This window comes from Argentina silus, assembly GCF_951799395.1.
Source record: "Argentina silus genome assembly, chromosome: 10".
Lineage (NCBI taxonomy): Eukaryota > Metazoa > Chordata > Actinopteri > Argentiniformes > Argentinidae > Argentina > Argentina silus.
In genome coordinates this window covers 96264-107263 of record NC_139664.1, presented here as the reverse complement: position 1 = coordinate 107263, position 11000 = coordinate 96264, and the positions used below count along the sequence as shown (strand labels likewise).

Here is an 11000-nt window from a genome sequence, read left to right as displayed (position 1 = left end):
TTTTCCAGCTACGCGTGGCGATCGACATCAGCATTGTATGTTGAAGCAGTCCATTTCAATGTAGCAGATCAATTGATGTGACACTACCTGGCGGTGAACCCTTATTTTATGCTGAAGTTGAATATGGTATATGCATGGCCTCTTCCACTGTCTATGGCTCTTTCTAGCGATCGAATCATTTCCCAGTTAAGCTGGCTGAGGGTGATAACTCCTTCAAAGATAACAACTGAGGAACTGAAAAGAAGAAGTGTACACTGTAGAAATGCCATCTAGTGTGTGTGTGTGTGTGTGTGTGTGTGTGTGTGTGTGTGTGTGTGTGTGTGTGTGTGTGTGTGTGCGTGCGTGCATGCGTGCCCGTCTGAGTGGATCAAAGGCTCAGACAGAGACGTGTCGCTGACTAGCATTTGAGATATCATTTGAATGGGGTGGCTTCTCAACAACAAACGCAACCTCTCTCGGAAGGTATGGGGAAGGCAATATAACTGGACTCAAAGCAAAAGAGGAGTAATTTCTCCTGTAATGAAACTGCCTACGGCGCCCGTGTGGGGAGATGTGTGGTTGGCACCATCAGCACATTGTTATCTCCTCTCCCCTCCCATTTCCCAGCTAAGAGCCAGAGACGGACCTCCCGGGTCGCTCCGGCTCAGTTGAACAGACGCCATTAAATAAGACAGTAACACCTGGAAGACAGAGAGCGAACGGGGGAGGAAACGGGGGCAGAGGAAAACACCAAGCACGAAGTGTACAGTAGCAGGGGAGGCTTATTATCACACACCAAATGAAACAACGAGATACCTCCGGGTCACCACACACCTGTTAGTTTGGTTTATAGGGTAGGAAGGGAGAGCAGGGTTTCTAGTTGGGCAAAATAGATCAGAGGAGAATCTTGTTATGATATGCAACCCACCCACCCCCCCCCCGGCACCCCCGCCCCCACTTGTGTTTGATAGCATTCCTCATTCTGTTCCCTGCATTACAATGAGCCTGTCCTCCGATTACTACCTCCACCAGCCTCCCCTGTGTTGACACATTTATTGAATAGCGGTAGTTTGGCAAAGAAACTGATCTAAAACCATCTTTGGCGTTGTACACCTGTTCAAGATGGCTGCCGTGTTTCGGGCTCCTGAACGACAATGCAGCTTTTTGCTTATTTTATTGTTACACTGACCCACTTTACTTTTTTTACTGACTATTTATACTGTAAATTGTGTCATGTCTATTGTCTTATGTGTCCAACAATCGTCACTGTCCAACTGTCTCACTTATCTTGTGCTATGTCACTTATTGTCTTGTCCTTGTTTCATTGCACTACTGCGTATTTGTATTGTTTGTATTATTTGTATTATTTGTATTATTTGTATTGGATGCTGCATTGTCAAGGAACCGAGCCCAAGAATTTTACTCCCTGCACTCGTGTATGAGACAATAAACTTGAAACTGAAACTGAAAACTGAAACTGTAGTGAAGACAATCAAATTCTCAAGTGCAAATTGGGGCACACAATGTTGGTTTCTGTGCAGTTTTTCTGCAGTTTACATCATCTCTTTCCGTTGTTTTTTTTGTTCATCTCATATTATCCCATTATTGGAGGATCTCATGTGAAGCAAGAGCGTTGTGCTGGGACACAGGCTCCCCCCACAGGCTGGTCTACAGGGGGCCAACGGAATGCCAGGTGGCCATTCCAAACATCCCGAAATCGGAACATAGAAGCGCCTCTCACATTTAACTCTCCTGAAATCTTTTTTTTTTTTAAACATGTTTTTTAGAGCATTTCAGCTTTATTGGGATAGAGACAGTAGTGCACCATGCACTTGTTTAGGCGTTGCCCATTAATTTGCATTCAGAAATGATATCAAGATCTCCGTCCGGCGGTAGTTATGAGTGAATGAAGCAGATTGTCCACACGTATTCTGTTGACAGACAACATTAGGTTTTGCACAAAAAATGCATTCTTGTATGTCCAGTTATTCGATTTAGCACTAGTAAAACCCTGAATTGATTATGAGCACATACTATTTTTCTAAAGTTTTTTCCCCACCACTTAAAAGGCTTTTAGCAACTGATATTAACAGAGATATAGTGCCTAGTCGGAGCTGCTGCCCCCTTGATCCCCTAATGGATCATTCCTGTTTTCATTTTGAGGAGTATTTGTTAAACGTTTTGTTGTGATTGTTGACAATCTGACATGTCTAAAACACCTTACAAACACTTATTTTTTTTTACATTTTACATTTTTGACATTTATCAGACGCCTTTATCCAACGCGACTTACAACAATAATTATTATATATAGGCAAAATGGGGTTTGAAGGTTGGAAGTAGACTGGGAAGTAATCTGTGTTGTTGATGCACATTAACTCAGAAAAGGGAATTTTGAGAAAATTGAGAAATGTGTGACGCAAGATGTAATTCTAGGAAGAGATCAGACAAATTATTATTATGCATGGGACCTGCTTGGAACTGGGCCAAGGTCAATATCACAGGGACTTCCCCATTGTCTAAAAGCAGTAGCAGCTGCAGCAGAAGCAGTGTTGCTTTTACAGCCACTTGTGTGGTATCAGTCATCACAAGACAAGCCATCTGTCTGGGGCAAGTTCCTCCACGACCACAATGTCCTGCTATCAAATGTTACCGTTGTAAGATGCACAGCCCTCAATCCAGCTACATTTCCCCCCACAGAGGAGAGGGGGGGGGGCCCCATGACTGTTTAGCTGCAATAAACCAACAATGTACACCTAGGCTAGATTTATCAGAAGAACCATTAGAAAACAGCGCTGTGGTTTGTTATGTAGATGGGTCTGCATCAAAGTGCTTAATATCCTCTCTGAATGATGTGGATTATGCAATTGTGACTGATCATGACACAGCAGAGGGCCATACACTCACCGGCCACTTCATTAGGTACACCTTGCTAGTACCGGGTTGGAACCCCTTTTGCCTTAAGAACTGCCTTAATTTTTTCTGATTAGATATTTGCGTTAACATGCAGTTGAACAGGTGTACCTAATAAAGTGGCCGGTGAGTGTAGACTGCCACACCATCTCTCCGCCAAGGCAGCTGAACTCTTTGCATTAACACGGGCTGGCATATTAGGGGAGGGGAAAGGAGTAACAATTTACACAGACAGTCGATATGCATTTGGGGTTGTGCATGACTTTGGAACATTGTGGAAAATGAGAGGGTTTATCAGGTCATCAGGAACTCAAATACAACACAGCCAATTGATACATATTTCCAAAATGTTTGTTTTATTTTTTTGCTGTGTTGTCACATGGGAAAGATCAGGCGTCCAAAGGCATGAGGGACATTGTAAATACTACAGTGGAGAATTTCCACCACAATAGTGTTATTTCAGGAACTATTTTCAGGTTATACACTTTCATATGACTGATACAACTTGTGTAACTACTGTGATTACATTTTCTCTTGCCACACCTCTAAAGTTCTATAGCCATTGTTCTGAGAAGCACTGTATGATTTACTATATGAACAGCGGTGATTTCGGAGGGAGTGGTGAGGGAGCGCAGTAATGGGGGAACAGACATATCTTGCCGATAGGTGTGAAATGTTGAACGCCGATTGATCAGTAAGAAAGTCTCCCCATTGTTCATTCTCTCCCGCCCTCTCTCACGTAAACACAAGCCCATCAGTCGATAGACTTGGCGGTGCCTACCATTATGTTTAAACTGTATAAAAGGCAACCCTGATAATCGTCTCTTCAGACTTGTGCTGAACGGACCCCCGGACCCCCAGACCCCCGGATTTATTTTCACCAAGTCAATTTCCTGTATGTGCAAATATACTTGGCCAAATAAAAGAAATCTGATTCTGATTCTGATTCTGATTCTGATTCTGATTCTGATTCATTCAAATCCCAGAAGAAGGTTGCAGCTGATTTTCTTCCTCTCTCCTTTCCAGAACTGCATGAGGCCTAAAAGACAGAGAGTTCAGAATGGGTCGGTAAGCATTTTTGATTCTCCTTTGACCTAAATCATCAGACAACAAACTCTTGTTCAGTTATTTACCCACATCATTTTAACCACCGTAGGGACCTTACCTTAACTAGTTGGCACCAACACTCGCCCTGCTGTGAGAGAGATTCAGGTGTTAGGAGTTGGAAGTCAAAAGACCAGAGACACCAGTAAATGTCTTATCTTTGGTGAAATCTGTTAATTTTGCTCATAGCATTTGTTTTAAGGAAAATGTTGGGCAATGTGTTATTGCTGCCTAGGATAGTTTAGCTGTGCTGGAGCCTATGACTGCTCACCAAGAGATTTCTTTCTGTAGTAGATCAATGCAGCTACTACGAAGACCACCCCCAGCAGTATCCCAGAGGCCCCAACTGCCAACTTATTCTTCTCAGAGTCCGACAGAGAGGGGTCTGAAATAACACAGGCATAGAGACTGACACATCAGGAATGACTCACCTGCACACCTCATACACACACACCTTGAGCCAGGTCTGAGTTGGGAAACAAATGAAATATACACCACTCATCTTATTGCCCTCTCATACCCTCTTACCCCAGTCAGTCATCATAGGCTGGGTGAGGCTGGCGTGCTCCACCATACAGGTGATCTTCTCTCCAGGTATCGGTGTGTGCTCCAGGTAGGAGTGGATCTGATAGCGCCAGTCCCCATCTGCAAGCTCCTGGGTAGAGGTCACGTCTGAGTTCTGTTCCTGTCCCTCCCTCATCCATGTCACTCTGATGGGTTTGGGGTAGAAGTTGTACGCGCTGCACACAAGCATGGCAGGCTGTCCGACACCGGGTGTCTTCAGTGACTTCACCGTGACGTTGGGCTTAGCTGGAGAAGGGGTTAGGGATCAACACCATCAACACCAAATTGATATACCAGAAGAGGGAGGAATTATCAAGCGCTGTCATTATCAATTTTCATGACAGGGCTAGGGGCTTCATCCCCTAGGGGTGACCCCAGCCATACTGTGACAGGGCTAGGGGCTTCATCCCCTAGGGTTGACCCCAGCCATACTGTGACAGGGCTAGGGGCTTCATCCCCTAGGGTTGACCCCAGCCATACTGTGACAGGGCTAGGGGCTTCATCCCCTAGGGGTGACCCCAGCCATACTGTGACAGGGCTAGGGGCTTCATCCCCTAGGGGTGACCCCAGCCATACTGTGACAGGGCTAGGGGCTTCATCCCCTAGGGTTGACCCCAGCCATACTGTGACAGGGCTAGGGGCTTCATCCCCTAGGGGTGACCCCAGCCATACTGTGACAGGGCTAGGGGCTTCATCCCCTAGGGGTGACCCCAGCCATACTGTGACAGGGCTAGGGGCTTCATCCCCTAGGGTTGACCCCAGCCATACTGTGACAGGGCTAGGGGCTTCATCCCCTAGGGTTGACCCCAGCCATACTGTGACAGGGCTAGGGGCTTCATCCCCTAGGGGTGACCCCAGCCATACTGTGCTGGCTCAGATATCTTCCTTTCTCATTGTGCTTTCCACCACTGTTTCAGCAACTATGGTGGCTGCGTAAGCAGGCCAGCCCAAGTCCTGATCTCCATGGTGTGAATCAGTGTTGTGGTTTGGAATGTATGGGGACTAGTTGTACACTAGGTCACAGATAACACACAGGTGCCCACAACAGAGATGGAAGGAGCACCTGGCCAAATGGACCCTCCTGTTATACGAGTATTAAATTAACCCCAGAAAGTCCAATGTTAACTCAAATGTGCCAACAACCAGCTGACATTCAGACAGATTGATTTTATCCTGGATAGCAAAATGGGGAATTCAAAAACTGTAAAGTAATTCGGAAATAAAATGTTTTACTTTATTAAATCAAAAATGCCGACATTATTGTGAAAAGTGCCATTATGGGAAAAGATAATAATGTGGCGTTTATTTGAGACAAATTTAGAAATAAATGCGTCATGCGTTTATTTAATTAATCATGTATTAATTTTATTTTTAGTACCAGCCTCACCTGCCATTATAATGTCCATAGCAAAAAGTAATGTAAACATGTGTAGTTGATGTTCATTATCATCCTATAGTAATGTAAACATGTGTAGTTACCCTACAGATTGTATCAGGTAATTATACTCACCCAAGTTTTTCTCTAAAATGTCCTTAGTGAAGTAGAAACCGGTAATGCATATATCATCCCTCTCAGCTGCTCGCCGAGCACATTCATAAGGATCCTGGTTAAGGTGGTTTGCCTGTTCAATTCCTCGGGCTGTGTATCCCTCAAACTTCCCTTCAGTGGAGTTGTACTTCATTAGCATCTTCTTGTTAAAATTAACCTCGAGTAAATACTCAGTTGTATGAGGATCGCTTGAGTTATAACGACACCAAATATCGAAGTGTCCGAAATATCCGTCTGAGCAACACACAGGTAAAAGAGAGAAAGTTAGCTGCAACAAATGAAGGGCTTTTGGAGACTTCACAACCTTACAAACCATCATGAGTGATCTGGTCATTATCGTCTTCTAAACTGCAAGGTTGCACATGCCCCATGCATTGTAAGGATTGTGAAATATAATCAATATAAGTATTGTGGAATATATTAAATATAATTGTGTATGGTTGGGTTAGGAAAACACTCTGGTGACACTCTCCGGGGTCGTGGACAGAGTGAAAGAGTGTTACGAAATGTTGTAACATTTCTGTTGTGAATTTGTGATTGTGCCAGAGATCCACCGGAGAGGAAGGAGGGACGGGGGGAGGGAGGGGGGAGGGAGGGGGGGAGGGAGGGGGGAGGGACGGGGGGAGGGAGGAAGGGAGGGAAGGGAATGCATGTACGTATATGTATGTATATGTTGAATAAATAAAATCAATAGGTGACATTAAAGATACAACACAGGACTTTTTCCACAAATTATTTACAAAACAATTTTAACTTGAATGTTGACTGTATATAATATAAATGTATTTCTTATCTCATTAGATGGCAGTCCTTCATTTCAAGCCGGCAAAATAAGCTTTTAGAGTTTATTGTTAGATCACCAATACCAACCTAAACTTTTAACTACACTGCACTTTTAATTTTTGCACTTTTAATTTTTGCACTTTTTACTATAATGCATTTTTTAGCTTTTTAACTTTTGCACTTTTATATCTTTACTCTTCTCTTATTTCATTTTCTTACTTCATTTTATTTTTATGCCTTGTGTATGAAATGTGCTATATACAGTTCCAGTCAAAAGTTTGGACACACCTTCTCATTCAATGTTGTTTTTTTTTATTTTGTATTATTTTCTACATTGTAGATTAATATTGAAGACATCAAAACTATGAAGGAACACATATGGAATTATGTAGTAAACAAGTGTTAAACAAACCAGAATATGTTTTATATTTTAGATTCTTCAAAGTAGCCACCTTTTGCTTTGATGACAGCTTTGCACACTCTTGGCAAGTTTGTGTCCAAACTTTTGACTGGTACTGTCAAGAATATTTCTATCTATTTAGGGGACCCACCTAGAGCAAGAGCTCCCACTCGAATGTTCCATATAATCACTTTTAGAAAAGGTATTCAAATCTCAATTCAATATATAGTTGCTTTTACTCACCTACTCCCAAAAGAGCAGTGGAGAAGAGCAGCAGGTTGATGGATGACAAATTCAGCAGAAGCATGTTGCTTACATCTCAGAGTAACACTTGACAATGTGTTTTCTTGATAATGAGACTGGTTACGAATCATTTCCTCGTTGGCATTGGCAGGGAGGTAAATCCCTTCACCAATCATGTACATGTGATAGATGGTGTCATGTGTTTCCACAAGGTACTGTAGTTTGCTTCTATTTTCCAATGAAAAAATAACTACTAGCTTCATAAACTTTTTTCAGACGGTGCAGAAATAATTATTGTTCTGTATCTTTATGTTAATCCCCCCATAACATGATACCGCCATCAGTGTATCGTATTTTCTTTATCTTCTTATTATAGGAGTACAATATATCTGCCTGGACACAGTCATGTAAGAACAACTTGATTTTCCTGATTGGCTGCACCACAACAAAGACAAAGTAGTTTACTCCATTTCAGAGCTTCACTTGTGTCTTAGTGAACTAGATGTAGCAGTGCTCCCTGAAAGACACCGATGAGATTAACGATGAACTACTCTGTGGTTATACTGATACTTACTGGAGCTGTGTTCACCGCTGCAGACCGTAAGAGCTTGGTTTATATTATCCTAGACACGCTATACAAGTTAGTTAATGTGTAATTAATGTATAATTAATGTGTAATTCTATATGGGAACCCATGTAGATACAATATGGACATCTATATGGCTTTGAGAAAATAGAAGTGGAACTACTCTGACCTTAGTTATTTGTTTGTTTGTGACCATCAATACGTTTTCTTGGATCAGATGAAACAACATATGAACTGTATTGATTAATGTTCTATTTATGAGGGTTTAAATGGGCATTATTTTTCTGTTTTAGTTATCTTTTCTGAAAGTCACACCATCTTGGGATGTCACTCAAGAGATACGGAGTTGTATACAGCGCTTGATTGGGAAGAACTCCTTTATATAGATTTTGTGAAGGGAGAAGCAGTGTGGACAGTGCCCAACATACCAGCACCTACATATCTTCCTTTCATTTATGGGTTTGCTCCTGAGGCCTTAAGTCAGTGCATTGCCTTGAGGCAATTTGGAGAAGGTGAACCCCTTGATGCAGAAGCCAAAGGTACGGTATGGGGGTGGGGGATAATGACTGGAATATCTCACTAAGGGCTCCATTTTGCATGAATCTGTTTGTGCATGACTAAGATACCTTTAAAAGAGGAGAATGGGCCCTTGATGTGTTAAGGAGGATTTTACCCTGTTAGACTTCGGCCTGTATATTTCATATTTACCTAAATGCTGTTGATAGCCTCTTTTTTCTTTATGGGCATATTGTTTTATACAATTTCCCCATAGGACCCCAGTCAATTAAAAAATACTTCTAATACGGCAGCAAGTTGATGTTCTAAACACAATAACATTTAAATATGTATACAGTACCAGGCAAAAGTTGGACACACCTTCTCATTCAATGGTTTTTCTTTATTTTTATTATTTTCTACACTGTAGATTAATATTGAAGACATCAGAACTATGAAGGAACACATATGGAATTATGTAGTAAACAAAAAAGTGTTAAACAAATATTTGATCAATTAAACAATTAAACAATTAAGACACTCAATTAACACTCAACTGTGCTACGTGTGCTGCTGCTGTTTGGAGAACTGAAACAATACAGGCATTCAAACCACAACAAAAACTTAGGTGACAAAAACTTAGCAACTATCTATTTTTCCGAGGGGGATGGGGTTTTTGGGACAGTCAAATGAGCACCATGTTACTGGAGGCATGGTTGGTTTACAGCTTTTCTGTATGTTGTAAAGAAACAAAGTTACTTCCTACACATTGTCCTGTTTCCTCATTTATCAAACATAACACTAAAAGTATTGTTCTGTTGTACTGTGCCTTCTCCTAGGGAAATCCTCCTTTAAGGTTGTTGTTAAACTCATTGTCATTTTTGTAAACTGATCAAAAAAGAATTGGATGAACAACCAGGGTGTCATTTTTTGCCTATGTGCAAACATTCAGTAAAATGACAGCCATATAAAGGCAGTGTTTGGATGTTCAACATTGCTTTGATCGTTTCTGTTTGCCACCCAGACGCCCCTGTGAGCTCCATCTATGCCAGAGGTCATATTGAGCTGGGGGTGGAGAACACCCTCATCTGCTTTGTGAATCATTTCTACCCCCCCTCCATCAAAGTCAGCTGGACCAAAAATGACATGACAGTGACAGAGAGAGTGTCTTTCCATCCACACTATCCCAATAAAGACGGAACGTTCCACCAGTTCTACTCTCTGAGTTTCACCCCAGAGGAGGGTGATGTCTACACCTGCACTGTGGAGCACATGGCCCTGGAGGACCCCCAAACCAGGATCTGGGGTAAGAGAGGGCATTCTGTTGTATGTATGCCTGTACTACTACATTCTGATGTAGTACCCTAACCCTAACCCTAACCCTAACCCTAACCCTAACCCAAACCAGGATCTGGGGTAAGAGAGGGCATTCTGTTGTATGTATGCCTGTACTACTACATTCTGATGTAGTACCCTAACCCTAACCCTAACCCTAACCCTAACCCTAACCCTTTATGGAGAGTTAGATGTCAGATGGCTTATTTGGTGCGAATTGAACACATTCCGGCTTGGGCCACACACCCTGAATGGTGTGCAAGCTGTGAGGTGTGTGTCCTAAAGCCTCTGCTAAATGACCTCCATATTATCATTGTTATCCATGTTTTTTTTCGTTATAAATGTCAGGCCACTAAGAAACTTCCCACTGACTGGCAGATTGCTGGTGTTGAATGTTGGTGTGACATCTTGGTCCCCAGAGACTAAAGTGGATGTGCCTGGAGTTGGTCCGGCTGTGTTCTGCGGAGTGGGCCTGAGTCTGGGGCTGTTGGGAGTGGCTTTCGGAACCTTCATCCTGGTCAAACAACCCCAGTGAAACTGTGTCTCTCTACAATGGAGAATCTGCATTGTCACATTATGGGAGCATTTCATATACCCTGTATCTCATTAAATTTGTCTGCATTTGAAGTAGTTTCAGTTCTGTTTGAATTTCTTGTACACTGCCATGTTACACTCTTGAAGTGTGTGCGTGTGTGCGTGTGTGCGTGTGTGCGTGTGTGTGTGTGTGTGCGCGCGTGCGCGCGTGCGTGCGTGTGTGTGTGTGTTGGGCTTAACAGTTGGAGTTTATCTTTTGCTGTTACTGTTGTTGTTGTTTTTAATACGTGGGACAGTACCTCCTATGTAATCACGCCACTATGTCCTCATACTTCCTCATAAAAGCCATTTTATAAAAAGTCCAGAGAGCGGCAATTGAGTGATCTAAAATCACTTGATTGGTGAAAGCAATGATGTGGAAAGCATGCTTTGACCAAACCAGTGCATACTGTATGCACATGTAAAATCTGTAGGGTTGGTGTGTAGTTACATAGAGTATGTACACTGAAGGCAAC

The 11000-nt window shown here is 42.5% G+C and overlaps 2 protein-coding genes across 3 annotated transcripts; one reads left to right on the top strand and one right to left on the bottom strand.

The window, feature by feature from the left end:
* Window positions 1-3238: 3238 nt before the first annotated feature.
* Window positions 3239-7645, bottom strand: LOC310810589 (rano class II histocompatibility antigen, A beta chain-like). The gene is made up of 6 exons (XM_083678409.1): window positions 7536-7645; window positions 6071-6343; window positions 4525-4806; window positions 4268-4381; window positions 4058-4087; window positions 3239-3931 (listed from the first exon to the last, which is right to left on the bottom strand). The coding sequence occupies exons 1-5, from the start codon at window positions 7597-7599 to the stop codon at window positions 4059-4061; spliced, it is 762 nt and encodes a 253-aa protein (XP_083534535.1). The 5' UTR covers window positions 7600-7645; the 3' UTR covers window positions 3239-3931; window position 4058.
* A 383-nt stretch (window positions 7646-8028) lies between these two features.
* LOC310811450 (H-2 class II histocompatibility antigen, I-E alpha chain-like) lies at window positions 8029-10578 on the top strand. 2 transcript variants are annotated; one of them, XM_083679612.1, is made up of 4 exons: window positions 8033-8135; window positions 8415-8660; window positions 9641-9922; window positions 10371-10578. In XM_083679612.1, the coding sequence occupies exons 1-4, from the start codon at window positions 8066-8068 to the stop codon at window positions 10484-10486; spliced, it is 714 nt and encodes a 237-aa protein (XP_083535738.1). In that variant the 5' UTR covers window positions 8033-8065; the 3' UTR covers window positions 10487-10578. The 2 variants fall into 2 exon arrangements, with proteins under 2 accessions (XP_083535739.1, XP_083535738.1); XM_083679613.1 differs by lacking the exon at window positions 8415-8660 and having other exon boundaries at window positions 8029-8135.
* The last annotated feature ends 422 nt before the right edge of the window (window positions 10579-11000 follow it).